Source organism: Thunnus thynnus, chromosome 20 (assembly GCF_963924715.1).
Source record: "Thunnus thynnus chromosome 20, fThuThy2.1, whole genome shotgun sequence".
NCBI classification, from domain to species: Eukaryota; Metazoa; Chordata; class Actinopteri; order Scombriformes; family Scombridae; genus Thunnus; species Thunnus thynnus.
In genome coordinates, this window is record NC_089536.1 from 18,418,183 (window position 1) to 18,443,100 (window position 24,918).

General features: G+C 47.0%; 1 protein-coding gene and 1 long non-coding RNA gene across 4 annotated transcripts in view; one reads left to right on the forward strand and one right to left on the reverse strand.

Annotated features, from left to right (window-relative positions):
- Positions 1 to 24,918, forward strand: part of bahcc1b (BAH domain and coiled-coil containing 1b) — a 64,460-nt gene that overhangs the window by 36,276 nt on the left and 3,266 nt on the right. For all 3 annotated transcript variants that reach the window (XM_067575409.1, XM_067575408.1, XM_067575410.1), the window contains exons 5-26: positions 166 to 2,226; positions 2,780 to 2,891; positions 3,461 to 3,654; positions 4,045 to 4,185; positions 5,241 to 5,431; positions 6,029 to 6,416; positions 7,479 to 8,420; positions 11,205 to 11,371; positions 12,237 to 12,373; positions 12,659 to 12,763; positions 15,184 to 15,262; positions 15,429 to 15,615; positions 15,712 to 15,873; positions 17,230 to 17,400; positions 17,919 to 18,163; positions 19,912 to 20,086; positions 20,285 to 20,402; positions 20,888 to 20,963; positions 21,063 to 21,171; positions 21,269 to 21,385; positions 21,488 to 21,625; positions 22,195 to 23,642. In XM_067575409.1, the coding sequence (XP_067431510.1) occupies positions 166 to 2,226; positions 2,780 to 2,891; positions 3,461 to 3,654; positions 4,045 to 4,185; positions 5,241 to 5,431; positions 6,029 to 6,416; positions 7,479 to 8,420; positions 11,205 to 11,371; positions 12,237 to 12,373; positions 12,659 to 12,763; positions 15,184 to 15,262; positions 15,429 to 15,615; positions 15,712 to 15,873; positions 17,230 to 17,400; positions 17,919 to 18,163; positions 19,912 to 20,086; positions 20,285 to 20,402; positions 20,888 to 20,963; positions 21,063 to 21,171; positions 21,269 to 21,385; positions 21,488 to 21,625; positions 22,195 to 23,642 (7,463 nt within the window). The remainder of the gene's footprint in view (positions 1 to 165; positions 2,227 to 2,779; positions 2,892 to 3,460; positions 3,655 to 4,044; positions 4,186 to 5,240; positions 5,432 to 6,028; positions 6,417 to 7,478; positions 8,421 to 11,204; positions 11,372 to 12,236; positions 12,374 to 12,658; positions 12,764 to 15,183; positions 15,263 to 15,428; positions 15,616 to 15,711; positions 15,874 to 17,229; positions 17,401 to 17,918; positions 18,164 to 19,911; positions 20,087 to 20,284; positions 20,403 to 20,887; positions 20,964 to 21,062; positions 21,172 to 21,268; positions 21,386 to 21,487; positions 21,626 to 22,194; positions 23,643 to 24,918) is intronic.
- LOC137171477 (uncharacterized) lies at positions 16,089 to 17,999 on the reverse strand. Its single transcript, XR_010924765.1, has 2 exons — positions 17,913 to 17,999; positions 16,089 to 16,556 (listed from the first exon to the last, which is right to left on the reverse strand). It is a non-coding gene; the product is annotated as an uncharacterized lncRNA (long non-coding RNA).

Genomic DNA, 24,918 nt, shown 5'->3' on the forward strand with positions numbered 1-24,918 from the left:
GTTAGCATTAGTGTTTCTCCAGATACCGTTACAGAAACACATTTTAATATAGAAATTTTAATACAACTCTATGAAAATTAATGTTTTAAACAGCCACTTTCCAGCTACCATTTAAATCTCTTGCAATTGTAGCGATCCATTTTAAACTTTCTCCTCTCTTCTTAGATCACTTCTACCTGAGGGGCCTTCCTCCGCAGCCCCCTCTGCTCTCCACCAATCACAGCCTTCCTCCGCTGGCCAGGACTGCCCCTGGCCACCCGCTTGGCTCTTGCAGCCGAGAGACAGACAACGGGGGAGGTGGTGGGGGAGGTGGGAAGAGTGCCAAGGATGTGAGTGAGAAAGGGGTTTCATCAGTGTCAAAGGAGAAGGAGCGATCAAGCAGCAAGGAGCGGCACCAGGAGAGCAAAGACAAACAACATCAGCTTCATCATCCCCATTCACATCAGACGAACTCTGCCACCACTCCATCTAGCTACCATCACCAAGCTTACTCACATCCTCACCACGCTCTCCTTCCTCACCTCACAACCCAGAGCAGGGAGGAGGACCACAGACACCCTCTGGAGCGACACAAGGAGTACAGAGACAGTGACTCGGGCAGTCAGGGGACGAAACATATGAGTGCCTGTAAACTGTCCAGTGGTTCAGGGGCAGAGACTGGTTCTGGAGGAAAGGGGGGAGCACTGAGCAGCTGCAGTGGTAGTGGGGTGGGTAGACCTCCATCTGGTGGTGGCAGGCGCTGCTCCAAGGATGGACCCATAAATGGGGAGATGAAGATCAGCGAATCCTCAACTTCCTCCTCTGAATGTATGAGAAGAGGTGCGGCTGCAGCCACAGCCATCTTGGCACCTCCAACTCCGCACTCTGTGGCCTCCTATTCCATGCCTCCTCCTCCTCCCCCTCCGCCACCTCCTCCTCATGCTTTACACATGGGCTCCACAGTGGCGGGAGGGTGGCTGCACCACTCACATCACCATCCTCATCCTGAGTTTTACTGCCCCCCAACCCCTCTTACCTTGGCACACTCAAAAGATCCAGTATCAACATCCGGAGGATCTGGCAGGGAGGCAAAAGTCATCGGCCCAACTTATGTTCCATCAGTTGGGCCACTGGGAGATTTGGCAGCTCCTGACTGTCGTGGTGCAGGAGGAGGTGGGAGAAAGGGGGATGACAAGAGTGGAGATGGATCTTTTGAAAGTCCCTCTCATCACCTTAGTCGGCTTAGTAGTTGCCAGAAGAAGGACAAATCTCAGCCCCACCAGCAGCAGCTGGGCTGTGGCAAGGCTGACAAACCTGACTGGAGCCACCAGACACAGCACTTCCACAAACCCAGTTCCAATCCGAGCTCTCAGCCTGAGCTACGGTCCTGCAGCCTGGAAACATCTTCATCTTTCCGAGATGTGGAGATTGTGGACGATGTTTACCGGCCTTCCCTCCCACCAGATGCCCAGGGGACACACCCTGGGGCTGGACAGGGCTTATCCAAAAATGGCCCTGGTGCCAGCACGCCTCCCTTCAGGGACTGTTCTCACTCAGGTCCTCATCCTGATGGGAGGGTGGGCTCGGGGTCAGCAGTTCAGAGGGAGGGACAAAAGGTTGCTAGGATACGACACCAGCAGCACAGCAGCCATGGAGCAAGTTCAGAAGAGAGGGGAAGAGATGGAAGTCAGACAGCAACACCTTGGGGGGCTCGAGGGGGCCACCAAGAGGACCAGAGAAAAGGCTCCCACCATGCATCAGTTGGCAACGGTGAAGTAAGAGGGCTGAGCAGCAGAGCTCCAAACACTGACCACAACCAGCCCCATTCTCAACCGCCTCCCCTATCCCGTTCCTCATCACACACCACTGAGGGTGAAGGCAGCGCCATGAAGAACTTAATGAACTACAGCTCTCAGCAGCCGTTGCTGCTGCCCCAGCGGAGCCCCTTTGGTGGTCTGGGCTGCCTCAAGCAGGGTGGAGAGAGATCAGAGAAGGGGGACAGAGGAGGAGGCAAAAGCAACACCTCCCTCCAAGACCCTCTCAAACAGTCACTCCCTCCTCGCCGAGGCTCCACTAATGAGGGAGAGAGGGGGGACAAAGGTGGGAAGGAGGCTGGGGAGGCAGGAGAGGGGGAGGTGCGACAGCCTCCGGTGGGTATTGCAGTTGCAGTAGCCAGGCCCCCCCATCGTTCCCCAGACAACACCCCTGGACACAGCAGACAGGGCAGGGTGCTGCCCAGCATGAAAGGTCAGACATCATTTATGTTCCTGCATGCACTGGAAGTCAATTAATGCTATATCTGTGCTCTAGGCTGCGTTAAAGGAAAAATCCATGATAACACACTTTTGAGAACAACTATTAGTGCCATATAGTATCTTATATTTCTTAGTCCTTTTTGATGTTTGTCCTGAAATTAACACAACGTCAGACCCTTTTGCAAACAGCTTCTGTCTCGGCTCAACATTTTGCACTTTCAGGAAGAAATTCATCATAAAGAGGCAGAGATGCTGATTTCTGTACAGGCACAGGTTGACAAGGGCCTTCTGGGAATTGTAGGAAGTCACTTTTTGTCATAGAAATAAATTAGGCAACTTAAGGGTTAGTGGGTATGCCAGAAAGGTACACATACAAATTTCTGGCATGCAATGAACATCCAAATGTGACAATATGTGTACGCGTACAAGTATCAGAAGGTAGATTCTCCCTTCAAAGGAAATACTCAGAAATGTCATCTAATGATATTTTTGATTAGTCCACAACAGTTGGTGTAAGCATGTTTCCTCTATTTTTTGCGATTCAGGGGTGTCGCGCCCTGTGTATCCTCTTGGTCGGGAGGCAGAGGAGAGGAAGAGGTTGACAGAGGAACAGATCAGCCTTCATCACCTGGACAGAGACAGAGAAATGATGATCAGGTACACTTCAATTCACAAACACCGACCCATATGAACGTACACTCATACACATACACATGCACCTAGCAGCATCTATTCATTTTTTTTCTCTCATCTGATAAGCTGCAGTTCTTTTATTCTCCCTGCGTCTCTCTCCCAGTCTGAGGCTCTGCTTCTCTTTTCTCTCATCCCCTCACTCCATTTACTCTTCTCACCCTTTGATGTGGTATTTCTGTACCCCCCCCCCCCCCTCTCTCTCTTCCCCAGTCTCTCTTTCTCTCTGAGATGAGATGTGGTGCATTAATGTTACGGGAACTAATACGAATGTCTCTGAAGTATCAGGCTCTTATTATGTAGTCATATTAAGGGAAGAAAACATATAATGAGAACTCATAGACCAGGCACAAGATGATGGCTGTTCCTGTTGCCGTCACATTTCCTTTTCTTGATGATTATAATGATAGTAGTGGTAATGAAGATGACAAAGATGAAGATAATGATCATAATGGTGGTGATGGTGATGATGATGATGACAATAAGAGGGATAATAAAGATAATGACAAAGTTCACCCCGCCTATCGCCACAACAGGGAAAACAAGGATCGTGTGGAGTTTGCCAGGATCCACCCTTCTAGTAGTTGCCACGGTGACCTGACCTCTCACCTCTTGGTCCCCGGAGGAGCCAGTCAGTTAGGGGCAGACCCTGCTGCACATGCTCACCCAGCTCACCACCACTGGATGCAGAGGACAGGAAGTCCCTCCCTCTGGATGGGGCATTCATACAGTGAGTAGAGTGGAGGGGCAGCACATGATGTTTCTTACACATTTTCTCTGTTTTTACAGCCAGTGAACATGGTCTGTACCTTTAATGCCCTTCATTTTCATGTGTTTTTTTGTTTTGTTGAGATCATGTATCAATCAGTGTGAGTGGTATGTGGGGGGTTCCTTGCATTTTTTCTGTTTTCTGTCTTTTGTTCAACTATGTTGTTAATAATGCTTTTTTTATCTAAACTCCATATTAGTCCTGCTCCTCTATGCATCCTCTCCTGCATTTATATGCTGAGCGCATCCCAAGATTTACTCATTCAGCACACCACTATCTTTTTGGAGTAGTAAAATAAGTATTTAAATATTGCTCTCATTTGACTGTGTTTTGTGTGTAACTTTGTTCCAGGTCTGAGCCATGTGGGAATGAGCGCCGGCTTCCCACCAGGTCTGCCCAGCCCACTGCCGCCTGTGCTGGGGTCACTCACTCAAGACCCCAACTCTCCACTGGTGGTTCTTCCTACAGAACCTGGGCCACATCATCACCTTGGTACGGCGAAGCATCCTTTTACAACAACAGCACACACACCCTTACATACTTACAGCCCTCCCTTCCTCCCTCCTTTTCTCCATTTGTACCATCCGAGCTGCTGCCATTTCTCTCCCAGAGTTTTAGTATCATTGGCTAATCATAATATAATGCTCAACTAAGTCCCTCTGTCAGTGGGACTGTGTTTTATAGCTTCGTTAATGGGAGCAGCTATTCTATTGCCCTCCTCTGCATGTGCCCAGCATTATGCAAACCATTTTAACTGGTGTTCATCTCTCTTGCGGCGGAGCACTTTTGTGTTTAGACTGAACTTTGTGCGCTTGTGTGTAGGTGTGTGTGTATGTGGACATCTAAAGTTAGATGTGTTCATGTCTGGAACAACATGAGACATTGCTCAGTGTTAAGGGTTGTGTTGTACATCTTAGCCGTTGCTAGAGAGAGAAAAGAGTGTGTATGTCTTTCTATGTGTGTGTGTGTGTGTGTGTCAATGCCTCTTTGCAAACAGGCTGTGAAATTTAATTATCTCCCGCCTCCCTTGCCTCGCTCCGTGGGAGTTCCTGCAGAGAGGGGAAGTGCATCCACTGAACCCTTCCCCTGGGAAACATTAGCCCACTCAGGCTAATCTCACAGAACAAAGGTTCCCAGCGACAAGGCAGCCAAGGAGGGATGTGTGTGTGCGTGAGTGTGTGTGTGTGTGTACGTGTGTGTCTATCCGAATTCATATGCGCCCAGGGTGGAGCTTTGAAAGAAATGTGTGTGTCCATGCACAGAAAACACCAGCATTAGAAATAGAGAGATAGAAAAAGAAGGTGAATGGAGGATGTGGAGCCTGTGTTCAGTGAAGGTGACTGAGCTCTTCTGTCAATCCCACAGCAACACAATTTTTCTTAATGACTTTACTGTTGCTCTCTGCTGACTACTTAACTGCTTGTTTTTATTCACAAAGTTAAATGGTGTGAGTTTGCCAACAGGGATGACCTTTTCTATTATAATATAACAATATTCGAATAAAACAATATGTCAGACAACCTCTGTCTATCTGTCTCCTCCTTTAGATGTTCTGGAGCAGTCAGGTCTTTGGCCTCCTGTGTACGGAGGCCGTGGCCCTCCTCCTCACCTGCAGCATCACCCCGTCTACTCCCGCTCCTCATTCCTACAACAACAGGAGCTGTACGCCCTGCAGCATCGGCACCAGCAGCAGCAGCAGCGAGCCATGGAGCACATGCAGCGCCACTCCTTAGGACAGGTACAACTACTACTAATATAACTGAGAACACATTTTAGCCTAAAACTTGCAAAATGCTGTTAACTTATTATTGTGAAACAGTGGGCAGATGAGAGGAAGTGTGGAAATATTGAGAACTAATGAAGTTAAAACTTAAACTAAGCACAGATATCCTGATTTCTCAACTCTAAAAGGAAAACATATGCAAAATGATACTCACCAATACTTACCCAAGCCAATGACTTCCTCTTTTCTTGCCAAAAGGTTTCACTGATAAAGAGCCTTTGGTGTTGCCAGATCATTTGGCAACCAAACAGTGTGGCCAAAACTGTGACATCCTTTTTCTTGGCTTTTTTGTCAAAAGTTTTTTCTTTGTCTCTCAGCAGTGGTGGCTATTTATGTTCATGCTAACCCCCCCTGTCCTATTTATTTAAACAACCCGCTGCATCTCCTGTTTGAGATAATGCATCTCAAGAAATTCAATAGATTTCATTAACTGGATAAAGGTCTAATCACTAGGTGTTAAATCAGTTGGTAACAGAAGCAAAATGAAAATTCATATGACATTTTGGGTGATTATTTCTTAAGCTACTGTTTTCTTCCTCTCCATTTCCACAGAGAAAACACGAGGAGCATGCTATCACAGTGGAAGACTCTCCTCACGAATCTTCGGCATCTAGAACTCCCTCCTCTTCTTCCTCCTCTTCTTCGTCCACCACCTCCTCTCATGCAGCCAAACCCTTTTCCCACACCCCTCCTCCGCTCAAGACATCAACCCCATCTCCGGGGTTGTGTCCCAGCAATCGTCAGTCACCCTGCTACCACTCTCCATCCAGGCGACCGCACCCGCCGAACCCTCTGACCCCCGCTCCAAGCCCTGCTGCGGCAGCGCCACGCTCACCGGCACTCAGCCCTGCTCCATCACACCTCTCCAAAGGGCTGGAGAGGGGTAGTGACAGGGGAGAGGGACAGCCACCACAGGACTACCCACAATCCTTAGAGCCAGGTGAGTGAAACTTGTAGGCTGATGAAAGAATGCAGCGCCTGAATTCAAAGAACTGTACCAGTGGGGTGAACAATCAGATAATAAAAATTTAAATAAAGCAAACAGGATAGAGAGAAAGAAACAAGTTAAAGAGACAGAGAGACATACTGTATAGTGAGAGAAATATAGGGAGAGTGAGATGGAGGGGGCTGCTGCAGATATGTAGTACTGGCCTTTGAAGCATGGTATTCTTTTGATTTTGCAGAAATTGTTTGAAGCATGGCTGATCCCTTGTTCTGTGTGTCCTTGAGAGAGAGAGAGAGAGAGAGAGAGAGAGAGAGAGAGAGAGAGTGTGTGTGTGTGGGGGTATGTGTGTGTGTGTGTGTGTGTGTGTGTGTGTGTGTGCGTGCAATCTTTTTCTGTGCAAGCTAAAGAGGGACAGCGGGCAGGTCAGCCATTAAGGTCAGAGAAAGCATATGGACACTCAGTGTGTGTATGTGTGTGACCTGCCAGCGTGCACACGTGTGCCCGAGCTGGTGTGTGTGTCAGAAGAGGAAGGTCAGTGAAATCTTCAGACAGACCCTCCTTATCCTTCAGGGGTCCTTGAGAAGTGCAGGCGGAAGGATACGCATTCATCTGGCTGCGTTGTCAGGGGGCGGAGGGATACCATCAATAATAAGAGCGCAGGGGTGACAGGGCCGGCGCTGCAATCACAGGAAAACGGCAGGGTGTCATCAATATCCCACATGGATCTATACACTCACTCACACTCCTACACACACAGTGTATATAGAATATCCAGTACTGTACACATACACATACTGTAAGTACACACACACACTGTGTGTTCTCTGCACCCTGCTGTCAGTGTATTATGCCAACTGTAATCATGTGCTTCATCCTGTCTGCCTGAACAGAATGGCAATGAATTTAAAAGGCTAAAGGCCCGACTGAAAGACAAAAGAGATTTTTTATTTTCTGTAGATGCTTGTAAAATCATTTTATGTACAGTTTGTCAGATTGTAAAAAAAGGTTTGATGTCAGAAAACCTATTTGACTTTTGCTTTCTCCCCTCTCCTCCAGACTTGCCACCTGTTTACACCTACCCTCCGATCACCATGGGTTACAAGGCCGGGCCCTCTCCTCCTGAAGCCCGATTGGCTGAACAAGCCATGGTGGAGGCGGAGCCAGCAGAGCCTGACACCAAGTCCCTCCCACATCCGTGCCACATCCAGCCTCTCACCAAAGAAGAGGCGAGGAGGGAAGAGGAAGAAGAAGAAGAGAGAGACTGTGAAGTGGTGGAGTCCCAGAATGGAGTTGCAGAGGAAAAGAAGGAGGAAAGGAGGGCGGAAGCGAAAGGATGCTCCGTCTCCGAGCCCGAGAGCATAATTTCTGGATTGCCGCCATGCCCTTCCCCAGCTTCAGTCCCCAATCCAGCCTGCCCGGCCACAGGCAAAGCCCTAAAAGTAAAGCTCTCTCTGGGTTGCCCGGGCCAGAAGGCTAGCCTAGAGGAGCCCGAGCTATCCAAAGAACAGGAGGATGATAGACAATGTGGAAAAGAGGACATGGAGGAGGATGAAGGAGAGAAAATGGAGTCCGCACAGACAGAATGTGCTGTCTCTGTGTCCGTAGAGCCTCCAGAGGAGAAGAAGGAGGAGGAGGAAGAGGAGGTTGGGGAGAATGTAGAGGTGGTTGAGGATGATGAAGAAGAGGAGGGTAATGAGAGGAGTCCAGATGAGGACTTAGTGGAAGTAACATGTAGCTCTCCCACTCCTCTTCCGTCCTCTGACCCCGTCCTCCCTCTCCCAGCGAGCACAGCAGCCCAGCTCCAAGGGGCCTACATGTGGAGCCTGGAGCTCCTGATCGCTGCGGCTTTGTGTGCCACCAGAGATGCCTTGTACCCGCCTGTACCTGCTGTCCGAGCCCCAAGCCCTCCACCCCACCATGGCATGGAGATACTGGGAGAACTGGCCGAGCTGGAGATCCAGCAGAGGAGCAGGGAGAGCAATGAGAAGGATGCTGAAGGTGAGAAGATGTTCTTTCTCATGTAGACAAATCAGAAAATTAATAAAACGTCTGTAAAATAGAAAACAAAGATTCAGAAATGCCCCATTTCTTAGGCATACCCTTTATTCATTACAGCCTGTCCATATTTTGTATCGTCTTGTTACAACAAACAGGCCCAAAATGCCTGAAAATCAGATCAAGGAGAAAGAAAAAAAAAGTTATCCTACTTCTCTCTTACCCTTGCGTACACAAACACACACACTTACAGTGAACCAAAAAAAGAAAAGGGTCTGGGAGACGTGTGCAGCCCAGATGTGGAGACTATCAAACTCACACTTTAACCACACACACACACACACACACACACACACAGACAGACACACACTCACACACAGACACATTTCCCACCAACTGTCCTGTTTCCTTCCTCAACTCGGACTCTCTGTTCTTGCCCATAGACCATATTTTTCCCTCGGGGAAGGGTGTATGTATGTGTGTTTGGGGGGGCGGGGGGGGGGACACAGAGATGGACAAACAAGCTGAGCTTCAGACACAAGCCAGACACACACATACACACACACACTCTGCCCAGCGTGTCCCCCAGGCTCTGGCGTCTTGCTTTGCTAATTAGACCCTTTCCTTTAAAACACTTCTCCTGTAAGCGCTCCTATTTTCCTCTCGTCCCTCTGAGAGAAAGTGTTTTTATTTATGCCAGCATCTGTGTGTGTATGTTAGCGTGCATGCGTGCACGCCGGTCTGTGTGTGTGTAAACTGTTAAGTAATCCCAGATGAATCCCTGCTCTCTTCCATCAGACTCTATGTGTCTCTCCACCAGGCTGCCTGCTCCCTGCCTGCGCCTCCTCCCGCCTCTCCCCCTCCTCCCTCTTTGTTATTTTTTCCCCCCTCACCCACTCCTTCTTTTTTTTTCTTTTTTTTTTATTAAACCAATGTAATCTTGTGTGTAAATCCTGCCTCTGCAAGCCTTGTTGACGGAATTAATAAGTGTAAAAATCATAAGTCGCTCCACAGCTGTCTGTGCATGTATGTGTGTGAGATACAGAGCGTGTGAGTGTGCATTTGTTTACATGTGTGCGCACGTGGTTAGCATGTGTAATAGGTGTGAAATCAATAAGTCCTGTCGCGGCGTGGAAAACGTTCCCCAAATTGCAACACATTTATTTAAAACCCGCTCTGGCCTCGCTGCGTGGAATGTTATTAATACCGCTGATGGCGTTTTTGTCATCGTGAATGTGTTTGGGAGATGAAACCGATCCCAGACAGATGCATTTATGCCGCTCCTTGACGCGGAAGGATATCTCAGCCGTTCACTGGAGATCGCAATTACAGATTAAGGAATCAAGAGATACTCTCCCCCTCCTGTATAAATTAGCACCATTTCTTCTATTTACACATAGACAGAGGAGCTTTTGTGTCATAGTTTCCTTTATTCCTTCACATTTCCTTTATATTGAAATTTCAGCTCAATAAACTCTCTTAATGGCCTCTAATGATGACTAGGCCCATATCAACTGTAATGGTTTTTAATTTTCCTTCACTGTTTTTGTTTTTCCCCTTGAAATCCCCAGTGCCGCCTCTTATTACACCCTTCACCCGCTTTAGAGACACAGTATGGTGTTATTACTGTGCAAAGATATGTGTGTGTGTGTGTGTGTGTGGTATACTATGTGCGGAAGGTATCTATTGATTGTGGCCATCCTCCAGGATACTAAACTAGGCGTGGTGATGTCAGTGGTGATGTCATCCTGTCAAGGTAACCGGAGCGTGCCATTGGCTCAGAGGTCTGACAGATGAGATGGCATTGACCTCTGTGAGCCGGGACAGGACAAAGCCGCATCTCTCAGCTCCCTCCCCGCTCGCTCTGTCGCTCTCTCTAAGGAGTTACCTGTCATTCTCACATCCGTTTGTTCTTTTATTCACGCTCCTCACAGATGAAGACTCCATCCTTCCTGTCCTCTTCTTTTCTCCTCTCCACCGCGTTTCTGTCTGCATCTCCCACTCACATGTACAGGTTTTAATAATGTCAGATGTCAGTGAATAGGCCTCGCAGCTTCAGTGCACAGACTCCTCTCCTCTCCTCTCTCCTCTCCTCTCTCCTCTCTTCTCCTCTCCTCTCCTCGAAGGGGAAATTGGATTCTGTCCATGTCCATAATGAGGAGATGTAGGAGAATAAATAGATAGCTCAATAAACACTTTGCCTCTTATTGCTTCTCCTCCCCTTTACTCCCCAACCCCTCCCTCCCTTCCTTCACCGCGTTGCACTCCTCCTCCTCCTCCTCCTCCTCCTCCTTCTCCTTCCTCTCGCCTGTCGTTCTCCTTCTCTCCAATTCTCCCTCACACACTCATGCAGTTTGCCCATGTCTGCGCAGCTCAGCGAAAATGTTGTAGGTGCATGTGTGTATTTACAGGATGCATGTGTTTTATTTGCATGGGTTTGTGTGTGTGTGTGTGTGTGTGTGTGTGTCGAACGTCTCATGAATATTCTGTTTCATCTGCTGGTGCTGTGACAATGACAGAGTTAATGACAGTGACAGATGTAGAGATCGTTCTCTACTGCTCCCCTGATGTGTGTGTGTGTGTGTGTTGTTTGTGTGTATGATTAGGCAGGAACACCAGTATGCATCAAATAAACTACACAGCTAATATCATAAATATCATCACTTTTCAAGGCACAGTTTCATCGTTCCAGAGATAAATCTGCTCAGCACATAACATGTTTTATAACACTGTGTCAGCCGCTATGTGATGTACCAATCTAAACCGAAACAATCCGTCTCTGCGCAGGTGAGGACATGCTGACCTTTGACCTCCACAGTCTGGCGACGCTGGCGGCCGCCCGTGCCCTGGAGATGGGGGGAGGGGCTGTGGATGCGAGGGCGAGCCAGCAATGTCCAATCAGAAAGAGGCTCAACCTACGCAGGAAGTGCAGCTGGACGCCTCGCCACGAGCCGGTGAGGCTTACCCAATGTGTATTTTGTGTTTATGCATGCAAACATAAATCATTCATGCAGACAATCTGGGGAAGTGTTGAATAATGGACACACACCTTATTAACGTTGGATTGAAGTGTAAAAATACAAACACAATGTGGACATCTACGATCATTTACATTTTAAGAGTTTTAGGATTTTATCTTGTACTCTTTGTCAAATCAACAAGCACAAAATTAGCAGAAAACAACCATTGGTCATCTTCAGTAATGCTAATATGGACATCCAAATTTCCAACACTGTAGCATACACTACTGTGTGTTGAGCAATAACAGACAAATAGCATTACCTCAAAGATAATATATAAACATTGTAGCTTTTAAGTTAAATGAAAGGTAATCTTATTTTTATGTGGTCAAATCTGTGTGTGTGCAGAAGTTAAAAGGTAAAAAAATTCCCTCAAAATGATATTTTTACTGATTCCACAACAACTAAAGGTGAGACTATGAACACCTGCTGTGAGGTGGATCAATGTTTTTCTTCTTTTTAAATAGCCCCAGAAATAAAGCAGGCTGAAGCAAATTCTTTAAAATTTAAATTTAAATGAATGAATCCCCAGCCCATATAAAAATACTCTTGATAACCTTGTGACATAACAAAAATTAACTGATATGGGGATCAAACCTGTGAGCTTTTGGTTACAGGGAAGTCCATCCAATCATCAAGCTGCCCAAACACAAGCTGGCTGCTTCACTTATCCAATGACTGTTGAACTCAGTTTGTGTTCAGCATTTAAATTCCCCTGCTTTGTGTGTATGTGTGTGTGTGTGTGTGTGTGTGTGTGTGTGTGTGTGTGTGTGTGCGTTTCCGTGTGTGTGTGTGTCAGGTGTGCCCAGTGAAGGGCTCCATGGAGACGATGGGAGGGGAGGAGCTGGCCATGCGTGTCCAGCTGGCTGAGCTACAACGCCGCTACAAAGAGAAACAGAGAGAACTGGCCAAGCTACAGAGGAAACACGACCACCAGTGAGCAGAGACAACACACACACACACACACACACACACACACACACACACTTCTTTTTGTCTAGACTGAATCATGCATTCCAACATTCACATTTCTGCTGTCATACTGCATCCTCCTGATCTATCAGGACTTGCTGCTTGCTCATATCTAATGCGGTCTGACCTGTAGCCGATACAAGTTTCCTTCTAATTTATCTGCTGTCCTGGCTGCATCTTTGATCTCTCTCTCTCTCTCTCTCTCTCTTTCTCTCACCGTCTTCCTCCTCTTTCTCTTTCTCTCTGCAGGAAAGAGGAGACGTCTCGCAGCCCTGCCCGCCGGGGGCCCGGACGCCCCCGCAAGCGCAAGTCCACCCCCGGCCCAGCTGCTGCAGAGAGCTCCAAAAGACTCAGGTCAGTGCTCTGATATTGCGTCAGTATAATCAGTGTGATTGGCAAGCCCAGCTCATTCATCCTGATTTCTGTTTGTGTTTTTACTGAAAGGCACGGTTGATTTTCAAGAAGTTCTTCTTCAGCTGAATTGATTCGAATGCTCTATAGCTGATGATTTGCTTGATTGGGCACTGGAAGGAGCTGCTCATGCCCACACACACACACACACATACACACACGCACGCACACACAATGGGTTACGTGATGGGAGCTGGATGATGGGTGTGATTTTAAATGAGAGAAGGTAATGGAGATGATGCCTTCATTAATCATCATTAATCACTTTTAATCATATTTATCACTTGCATTGATTACGTCCTGATTCCCTGTGAACCTCCAGCATATATTAATACAACTGGACAAAGTCCCGATGTACAGTTATTACAGTGATAAATGACTCAACACCACCCCACCCGCCTCAACGTGCCACCCAACACACACAACATGCACGTTATTTAACAGCTTACACATGCACACTTCCACGCTGACACACATTCCTGCACGCACACACAAAGGCTGGAAACACACACACACACAGCCAGTGTTCAACGGCTCATAATAATAAATGTGTTTTCTCATGCTGCCCCACCTCTGTTAGCATGTGCACCCCTTGCCTTGATAAAATGATTAGAGAAACTCAAGGTTTGTCACGGTTACCATGATTAGAAAGCGCTAATGAAAATGACAATGAAAGGCTTTAGTCATACATGCTAGTGCGCCACACACACATAAGCAGAATTTGTTTAATTAGTAGAGCAGGTCGCTACGTGCCTGAGCAGCATTTCTGCTGTTATTAATGAGCGATGTATCATTTGTTTATACTTTCATCTTCTCGTTAGAGTTGGGGGGTGAAATACAGGGAGAGAGAGAAAAGCAACCTTTCCAAACTATTCCTCTGGATTAACATACTGTATACGCTATATGGCCAAAAGTTTGTGGACACAAAATTTGAAAATATGTATAAAGGTCTCACACTTTTGGACCGTCTTTCCTTGAAGGCATTTGTGATGTTTCACTAGTTTGTACACATGAACAGTTGGAGAAGTCGTTGCGTGAAAGATGGCTAAAAGAGAGCTTGAGAGAGAAGTTCAAACTTTGCTTACGTTCTTGCTTCCTTGCTCACCCCTGCACGGCCAGTCGCTGCGTGAAGTGTGTGTACTTGTCAGATTGTTGGTTTCGGAAAGTAACAAAAGTTGTCGGACACAGCCCCCCAATTTCTGATGTGGGGAAAGATGGGGGGCGGGGGTTTCGGGCGCTGTTCAACAATCTGACAAGCACTATATTTGAAGCATACTGACCCCTTAAGGCCTGGCTTGCTGTCAATTCATCCAAAAATATGTTGGATGGGGTTGAGGTCAGGGCTTTGTGCCAAGCAAATTTGGTAAACCTCGATTTGTGCACTAGGGAATTGTCATGGTTAAAACAGCCTTTCCCAAACAGTTTGAAGCACACTTTTGCCAAAAACATCATAATCTGTATAATTTACACGCTTACTCACACGTTATGCCTTAAGTGAGGACGTGACATGGGGTAAACTGTGGGGCTTAGAAACTCAAAAGCGTAAGAGCTGAACGATCAGGCGGGGGGATTTTAACAGATACATGTGGTCTGAATGGATGGAAAAAAAAGATCTTTTAGAGTTTTTAGACTTTCCTTATCCTCTCCTCTCCTCTTCTCCTCTCTCCTCTCCCGGGAGCGGAGATGCTGAGAGCCAAACCTTCCCTCTGTGGGAATATAGGATTCACCTGCCTCAGACACCAGCTGCTAACAGAGTGTGTGTGTGTGTGTATGTGCTGGAAGCCTGTGGTGTGAGAGAGCATGCATACAATGAAGGGAGGACAGAGAGAGAGAGGGAGAGAGAGAGAGAGAGAGAGAGAGGAAAGGAGGAGTAGTGTTCAATAGAGGTTAGTGTTTATCGATTGAGCCCTGAAGCTCCGGTCAACGGACAGACTCCCTCGAGACTGCTTCATCTCTCTCTCTGTCTCTTTCCCTTCCCCCCAAACCATTCTCCTCCTCCCTCTGTCTCTTCTCCACTCTCCTTCACACCAGATAAGTCTTACCCTTTCATGTGGTGATTGAGCAGAGTTTCATATTCGCACGGCCGCTGAATATTTCTGTTTGCCGTCAAACTGCGCCGAGCCCGTCTCTTACCTCATCAAAGTTATGAGACAGAGAAGAGTGCGAAGAGGCGGAGAGTGAAACAATGAGTGAACCCAGCAGAGAGGGAGGTGAAACGAGAGAGAAGAAAGCAGAAGGGCATAGTTATAGAGGAAAATCATCCTTGAGTGAAAAGAAATGTGTGATCAGATTGATTCTGTGATCAGTTCTTTTTATGACAATTTCTCACTGAACCGGTGTTTTTTTTTTTTAATGTTTTCCAGGGCCGGGCTCAATTTACTGGAGGAAAAAGCCAGGAAGAAAATGACCAATCATGGCTTCAACAGCCTCAGCGCTGCACAGGTTGGTCCCTCTGCGGTTTCTCCTGGTTCATCCACACACACACACACACACACACACACTGACAACCACTTCCTGCTGCTAATGTTTTTTTTTCTTCCTTTCCTGGATGTTTCAATTAGCGGAAAGAAATTAGTAAATAATTAGCTGTTCCGCTCCTGCTCTACAGATGAAAGCTCGCTGTAAGCACAGAGGTCGGCCCAGCGCCCTGAGCTCCAGGCTGGCCAGGCGGGTGACCCAGCTGAAGCAGAAGGCTGCGGCCCAGCGTGGTGCACCGTCAGCAGGAATGCTGCACTGCAGAGGGGCCCCTGGAGCAGAAGAGGTCACTAAGAGTCACTGCAGACAAGGAGTGAAAGGTGGGGACAGAGGGAGCGTACACACACACACACACACTTGTTGTCTATTCAGTAGCACCCAAAAACTAATTTCCACCACTGCTATTGATCCATCAGACCCACAGCAGGACTGGGCAGCCAGTCAGACTGTGAAGAGGAAGAGGGGTCGGAAGCCAAAGGTGCTGATGGACCCAAACAGAGCTCACCACAAGGAAAGCCGGGCCTCTGAGAAACGGGAAGTCAGAGATGAGAAGAGTTACAGCGAGAGTTCAGAGCACGGTCAGTCACAAGGATTTTACCAATATGTTTTTGGGTGTGTCTTCCAGGATGTTTGGTGTTTGATGTGATTTTTTTATGGCTCTAATTGTAAAACAAAACAGTACAAGGTTGGAAGACAGATAAAGTTCACAGAAGTTTATCAACCAGGGATCCTGTGAATAATGACTCGGCCATAAAGAATGAATGAGAATTTAAAATACCATAAAGCAGTGCAATCCCCTTTTATATAGCCATTTATTGTGCAAAAAAAAGCTAACATTGCTGAAAAGAGATTTATTATGAAACTACAAAGTGCCTACATCACAAGTTAGGTAGAGTTCAAATGCAGTTATGCAGATGAGTCAAGTGGTTTTGATTTAGCTGATAGCTCACAGGACATCGACCAGACATTGTGAGATTTCACTATGAGAATACATCTGTGTGAGAGTGTGTGTGTGTCTGTGTGTGTCTGAGAGTGAGATGTCTGCCGTCATCAGGGGCCTCCTCTCACTTCCCAGCTCGTCTGTCACACCGTTAAAACCGTTAACGACTTGCCACAGGCATGCAGCACATCCACCCCTGCCCTCAACGCCGTCCTGTAACGTAAGCCCGCTCTGGCCCCGTTCAGAATGTCACACCCCTGTCCTCCCTGATCCTCTTCACCCCTCCAAGCTCGTGAAAATGCCCTCCTTGGAGGCCTTGAGCTGAGGAGACACAATGACACCCAAACACTTTAAGAGAGAGAAAGCTCTAATATGAAACTACCAAAACTTCAGAAAAGCGCTAGAATCTGACTGACCTCATGGCCTTGATGGCGTGGAGAAGAAGTGCTTGAATGAGTGTGTGTGTGTGTGTCAGCGTTTGTGTGTGTGTGTGTGAGTGAGGCAAAGTGTTAACGAGAATGCCATGTAAGTGACAAGTGTGTCAGAGATGTGTCGACACCCGACACGACCCTTCCAGTCAGCGACACACAGCTGCCAATAACAATCTGTGTGTGTGTGTGTGTGTGCATGTTTATGTGTGTGTGTGTGTGTGTGTGCATGCAGGGCTGCATATGTGCATGTGTGTCAACATTTGCTCCCCGTCATTGCAGTTAAGGAATAAGTGGTGCGTTATTCTGTAGCCATTAAGGCTCCTCAGGAGTTAATATGTGACAAAATGTCCCACTTTAAAACCCCTTGTAGGATTGTTATCTAACTTTCTTATTTATGTAAGTTCATCACAGGCTTGTGAACTGAACTGTTATGCTGTAGATGAATATTGAAAGCTAGCTGTCAATACATTCTGTCAAGTGAGCCCCTGGCTTTAGTTACCTGTGTTTACGTATAGATCACTTAAAGCTTTGTGACTGATCATATTGATGCTCTGATTCCACAGAGGAGGAGGAGGACGGTAGTTATGAGAGTGAAGATGGAGTCGGTGACATCAAGATTAGCTCATCCTCTAAAGAAGCTCCTGCAAACCCTGCCGGGATTGTGTCTTTTTCATCGCAGTCCTCCAAGCTCCAAGCAAACCAGAAAGCCAGGAGTAAGAGACCAGGCCCTCCTGGTAAGATCTTTATGCATATCTTTTCATTTCCTGGTGTCATATGAGAAAACTGTAATTCCAACTTGGGTGATTTTTCTTTCTCTCTTCTGTTCTGTTTTCTCTCTTCTCTTTCTCTTTACTCGAATGAAGTATCACATGATTTTCTAGGGGTTTAGAGAAACCTACACACTTCTGACTTTTGAAAGGTTTTCAAATGCATTGTACAAATGAGGCTGATTTCATGTTACACATGCAAAATTTCACCCAACAGTGACAATATGAGCTCGCTTTTGGGTATTTTGAATGTGACTGGGTGATATGGTCTCTGAGAAAAGAAAATATTGCCAGTAATGTTGATATGATGAAGCAGTTAGAATTGTTCATTGTTCGTTTCATTCATCTAAAATAGTTTAATATGTTTGAATTGTTGTATCACCTGACGGTTATATAGCCTCTAAGACCAGGACAAGACATCATTCTACCTTTCTCACAATATTAAACAAAAGCTCTAATTTCCATGATGTCCCCCTCACCTTCAGGCATGGGGAGCGTGCCCAGTACAGATCAAAGGAAAATGCCCAGGAGGCCGAGCCTCGCCAACACAGAGAGGGGACGTCCATACCACCAGGGGACTAAAAGAGTGTCTCTGCCCAGCTGGGGTGTGTCGTCAATGGGCTGCAGCTTTGGGGACGGCCGGGGGAGCCATGGCACTCTGACAGAAGGGAACAGGACCAACAAGGAAGTTGTGAGGAAGAACTCAGCGGGGCAGGGCGTTCTGGGAAAGGTGAGATAATATATCTATTGTTCATATTTCCAGTAAACCCACATAAAACATCGTTAACTTTGGTTGCACTGCTTCCTCACCATGATTTCAGTCCAAAACCCGTTGATCATCTTTAGCAGTTGCTCCTGTGCTCTGTGAGAAAATGGCACGTTGCACTGACAGTAAATTAGTAATTGACGACATTTTGAGTTACATCATGGCTAGGAAACTGTGCAATTAAAAGCTCTACCAAAGTTTAACATCCTCTTAAGGTGGACAAAATCGGTATGCATCACAAGTATTTTGTTCCCCCCATCATTCACACAGAAGCGCATGGGAAAGGCAACTGAGAGGTGTGAGGGGTGTGTCGGAAAGGTTATATAATGAGTAATGCCAATAAATAACTGCGGTCACACAGTTATAAACAAGGTAACTTTTCTTTTTAAATGAGTTAATGAGCAAAGACGCACATCCTGGTTTTGTGTAAGAAGCCCAGCAGTGGTCAGGACAGGGGTTGGGTTTAGACAGCGCAGCCGCTGGGAATGTGAATAAAAGGGGAAAGGTGACTCAGAGAAGGTCACTCCCTTTGGCCCTCTGTTGCATGCAAAAAGGCTTCAAACGTGTAAAGCAAGGAGGAATTTGGAAAAGCCCTCACCAAGTTCACTCCTGGCGAGCCGCACCCTGCCAGGAAATTTGAAAATCCAGTAGATTAATGCTGACATTACTAACAACTTCGACTCCCTTATAGATAGATGCTTAGTATCAGCTGTAAATCAGTAACTTACCATTTGCTCTCGTAGATGTGTGTTTGCATGTATGCTTGCTGTACTAACACACCACTGCCCCGTTGTATTTGTGCAGGCAGCCGTTGACGAGACACCCACATTCATTTTAATGAGAAATGCCCCGAGGTTCCCTTCTCTCTTCGACTCATCGTGAGGGAATGTCCAAAAACACATAACTCCAAACCAAACACAGGAGTATAAAGATAATCATTGGCCATAACCCTACACACACCCATGCATGCCTGTACACACACACACACACACACACACACACACACATACATACACCAGCACTAAAGGGAAATAATCATCCATGCCCTCTGGTGACGAAACTTCTGTCACTGAAATATATGGTCTCTTGATGTGGAAAAAACTCCAAGAGACAACACACTCACACACACACTCACACACACACTCCATCTCCCGTATTATGGTCTTTTCTTTGGAAAGCTTAAATGCAAGCAGAAACCTGTTGGGCAAGCTGACTTTCCATCATTACTCATCAGTCATCTTTGGATAGACTAGCCTAAACCGGTCTGGAGATGGGTAGTGTGTGTGTGCGTGTGTGTGTGTGTCTGAAGGTGAGATTGTAGATTAGGGTTCAGACTATGAATATTAGGAGGTGTCCATCTTGCCGAAGTGTCCTTGATCAATGTGCTAGAGGAGGCAGGACTCTCACCTCTGCATGTCCTACCAGTTCAAGAGCTGCACCTATTGCTGATTATGACCTCAGATCGTTATGTAAACACTAACAAGTGAGAAAAAAAATCCTGCAGGCTTAATTGAAGTATCACGTTACAAGAGGCGTTGGTGCCTGCGGTTGTGTTTCACTGATGGTTTCACCACATCAGTCAAAGCGGACAGGAAAAGACTTGATTCAGTCACCTGCAGATCCTGTTTACTGTTGATTAATTTGGGCATAAAATGAAGTGATGCCATATCCTGCTTTCTGCCCACTGATGTCACATCCTGTATCATGTCCAGGCCAAGGGCCACGCAGTGAGCCGACTCCTGCAGAGCTTTGCAGCTGACGACGGCTTTCGCTTGGATGAGGAGAGCAGCTTCTCTGAGGGAGAGGAGGAGGAGGAGGAAGAAGAAGAGGAGGAGACAGAGAAGAAGTTGATTCACCTTCCCCCCAACATGCCTTGCAGAATACCCGGTAGGCATAAACAGTGACACATCATTTATAATAACACACACATGCCTGGTTTAAAAGCATGTTGGATCATTTTCACACATGCCTCAGTCACTCCTTTTCACATCACATAGCAATTATTCAACACACTCACAAATTATGTATATCTCGCTTTTCATCCTCTCCATCCATCCATTTTTCTACCCCGCCCTCCCACACCAGCTCTGCCAAACTGTGTGCTCAGTAAAGAGATGTTAGTGGACGGGCTGAAGATCCTGATCTCTAAGGAGGATGAGCTGCTGTACGCCGCCTGCGTGCAAACTCTGGACCTGCCTGACATGTAAGATTCCCTGCTGATACAAAACCTACACCTCACCACCACAAAGATCACCAAAAAATGAATAAACGTTTATGAAACAAAACATTAACCTTCAGGGGAAAAGGGAAGAGAAGCCATTTCACACTGCAAATAGCCTACCATATATTTATTTAATGAGTGTGACTATTGTTGAGGCCAGCCTTCACTAACTAAATTGTTTACAAGACGAGATGCATCAGAATCTGGGTGGCATACCGCCTCGGCTAAATAATTTCCTGAGGGAAACAACAAAAAGACACATTGCAACAAAGACTCGTGTCTGATTCACAAAAGAGTTTAAAACTTAGCTTAGTGCTAGTTAAATGCCTGGCAGCTGTGAGAATCTTGACAAAAAAGAAGTCTAGACAACTACAAAGCCAAGACACACAGCAGTGGCAGCCAACACAGTTGCCAGAAAATTTAGTTTTAGAGGACCATTTTTCATACATTGTCTTTCTCTCTCTTAGATTTAGTGTTGTCATTGAAGGGGAACGAGGGAATCGCCCCAGGATCTATTCACTGGAGCAACTTCTGCAGGAAGCTGTGAGTGTCAGTCTTTAGCCTTCATAGCATCTATTACATTTTGTGGTTTTGTGAGTAGTTGTTGAGTATTTTGTGTGTGTGTGTGTTTTTTTTTTCTAGGTGCTAGATGTGCGGCCTCAGACCGAGGCCATCCTGACTGCAGGGACGCGAGTTTGTGCCTACTGGAGCGAGCGTTCTCGCTGCCTTTACCCTGGATACGTCCACCGAGGTGAGCGAGACACGCTGACAGCCTCACTCTGCACACACACACGCACTTATGCTTTCCCAGCAAACTCATGTCCTCCTTCCTGTGTGTTGTGCTGTAGGAGGTCCAGGTGAAGAGGAGAAGGAGGGCAGTGTGATGGTGGAGTTTGATGACGGGGACAGAGGAAGGATCTCCCTCGCAAACATAAGACTTCTGCCCCCAGGATACCAAATCCGCTGTGAGTTTAGCTTTGAAAAAGAAAGACAGAAACACAGACAGACAGAATTAATGAATTAAAGAAAATAACAAATTCCACCATTAAACATGTCTTGTTTGTCAGGTGCGGAACCCTCTCCAGCACTTCTCATCTCACCTGGTCGCCGTGGTCGACGAAGCTCCACGCAGGAGAAGAAAGAAACACCCACAGAGAAACCAGCCAATGAGGAACCAGCAGGGAGGCCCCAGGAGAAAAGACCAGGTGAGAGGGAGAAAGGACATGCAGCACTCTGCTCTGAAAACCACAAAATCTATCTATGTCTTAATATATGTTGTCTGAGAGTTACTAACTAGTAAATACATTCACGTACACACAGCCCTTAAAACAAAGCCTCATATACAGTTCTTCATATTTCCAAATGTCAGCCAATTATCTGATGCCTCTGAGTCAGAGAAGAGTACAGGTTTACAAACCGAAGGACTCATAAATTAAAATTCCTTGTTTGCCACCTACCATTTACCTTCAATATGACCACATTAATCATGATTTTATGAAGTGTCATTGGTGTGTTTTGTGTAGTTAGGCAACATACATGTAACTCATCACAAACTCAGAGTGACAATAATGCTGGAGGAAGAGACAGGTTTGCCAGGTTTGTTGTGCTTTGAGTAATGGATATGTCGAAACTTACCTGGCTAGGTGAAGATCAAGGAGATAAAGATATTAGGTTTCTCCAAAGCTCTTAGTTCTGTAATTAATCTCAGTCTGCTCTTAAAACCTGTCAGTTCATATCGATTATAACTCCTGTCTTTTGCCGGCTCCCTTTTCAGTTGGCAGGCCGAAGAAAATCCACTCAGTGCCTAAGACTTCCAGCACACCGACATCAGTATCAGACACCGTAACCAAAGGCAACACTTCCTTGTTGAGCTGGTCCGCACCCAGGAAAAGACCGCCAGTTGACTTCTTCCTCTTTAATGGAACGTCCCGCAAGACCCAGAGGAGGATTCGAGAGCGAGACTTGGGGGTGTTTCATCGCCCTGCCTCCCACCCTCTCACACCCCCAACCCCTATCAAGGGCATCTTTGGCTCCCCTTTTGTAGTTGACTCATTCAGCAGCATCGCCAATGGCTACTCAACTTTTGGAAGCGGAGGAGGCTCAGGAGCAGGGCGACCTGTCACCACCATAGCTTCCATGGGGCTCCGGGACTCCTCCTCAGCTTGCTCCTCAGCTGTCACAATGGCAATGGCAGCTGGGAGCAAGAAGCCAGTAAGCGAACGGGACAGGAAACAGTTCCTGGTGAAGCTTGACCATGAAGGAGTGACCTCTCCTAAAACAAAGAATGGCAAGGCCCTGCTTCGGCTCGGGGGGAGTGGAGGGAGAGGAGGCAGGACTCTCACCTCTGCAGGAGCAACATTGCGATACATTCACCCCGCCATGCTGGTGAAGCATGGCAAGAAGGGAGGAGGGGAAAGAGACAGCACTGGAACCCGGTCCGAGGCTCTTCTAAAGGGCACTCCCCCTCTTAGAAAAGACCTTCTGTCAGCAGGCCTCGGAGTCCAAAGTGGAGATTACAGTTTGGAGTACCCGAGCGACTGCCCCAGCTCCTACTCTGAGCTGGATGAGGATGATGAGGATGGTGGTCAAGATGCTGGAGCGCGAAGAAGAAGTGCAGCCGTCTCATCCCACCGAAACGGACGTTTTCTCTCTCGTCTCTCCGTCTGCTTCTCCTCGTCCTCATCGTCCTCTTCATCCTCCGGCTCCATCTCCTCCTCGTCCCTCTGCTCCTCAGACAATGATTCGTCCTACTCCTCTGATGAAGAGTCCTCATCGGTGCTGCTCCGCCGCGCACTGCTCCAGCAAGACAAACACAAGCACAGGCAGAACATGAACTCCGACCTCCTGAGCCCTGACCCCACCACCTCCAACCCCTCTGCCTCCACCACAGCCCCGGCTCACAGCTATGTGGCCAAGGCTAGCATGGCCGTCCCGGGGTCAAAGGTGAGGGCGGACAGAACAGAAGACAGGAAGGAGTACATGTCAAAGGTAAACATGGCGGCTAACAGTAGCACAGCCAAGACCCAGATGAAGAGGAAAGAAGGAGTACCTAACAGCCACCACCAGGGCCAGAGCAGTCCTATGAGCCAGCAGTCTAAACCTGCCTCCAAGGACCCAACAGCAGCTAAGAGGCAGAGGATGGCATCACCTGAGCCTCTGCACAACATGGCTCCCCTGCTGCCTGGACGCCAGCTGTGGAAATGGTCCGGTAACCCCACACAGGTAAAACATTCTGTAATTGAAGAGATGGCTTTTGAGTTACTTTGAGTTTGTTTCATGCACTAGTAATCAACTTAAAGCAACATTTCAGTGATGTTGTTACCAAGAATTATTTCGGTAATGGGTCTGCTGTTTGTCACTGTACGACAGAGCCTGAGAGCAGCTGGGATTTTCATAACTTAATTCCAATCCATTATAATCACAACTTAATCAGACTTTGTTTTCTCATGTTCACAGTTTTTCTTGGTTATATGGTTTTAAAATGGCTGTCTTGGGTATCAGTAACCTACTTAACCTTCCGACTTAAGTAGGTTACTGATTGCTGCTGCAGTTTTGGCTGTGTCATACCTTGATTACATAAAGTAAATGTGATGATCAAATGGGATCCCTCTCAGCATTGCTTATTCTGCCTCAGACTTTGAACACATTGCCAACTTTATCAGGCTTACTTGGTGTGGCTAATCTTTGAATTTGTTACCCTGATTATTAAGTCACGATCCTGAGATAACGGAACAAAAGCCGTTTGAGCAACCGCTGCCACTCTCAGCTTCCATTCTGCCATGTTGTTTGCTTTGTAAACATGACTGCATCTGTCAACTGAGATGTGCAGCCTGAAAAAGCTGACCTTTTGGTGTGTACATGCCCCAAATAATCAAAAGACTTGAGTAGAAATGTAGGTGTGTCACATGTGTTATGGTCTCAATCAAATCCCAACAAAGGAACTGGGTTTCTTAAAGGTATACTATGCAGGATTTGTCGGTTGCTGTTTGTAAACCTACCATTCAAAGTTCACCCCTCCTCCCTGGCTCACCAACTTCAGAGCAAGCTGAGAGCAGAGTGAGACGAGAGTAGCGGTGATCGAGTACGCTTGAGAGTGAATGAAAAGAGGGAGCAGCGTTAGTGAGAACAAAGCAGTGAATCAGATAAATAATTTGTGACTTATGTTATTTTCTAATTGTGTCATGGTAGTTACATTCTAAAGCACAAATAAACACACCCACACCTCTGCACACCTGCACACAACCCTGTGGGAAGGTGCCCCGTTGCCAGATTTGGTGTGAATGCAGCTGAAGCGCACGCTCTATCCTGTCCGCTGTGGCCTCTCTGCTCTGTGTGTGGGTGTGTGTGGAGCTCAGCCCCGCCCTCGGGCAGACAGATGCAGGGACCTGTTATCTTTATACATCCATGACACAGACAGAGAGCAGAGGAGAGAAACGCAGACAGCAATGTAACCTGTGAGTCCCGACCTCACAACCTGCGCAGCTGGTGGCTACACACC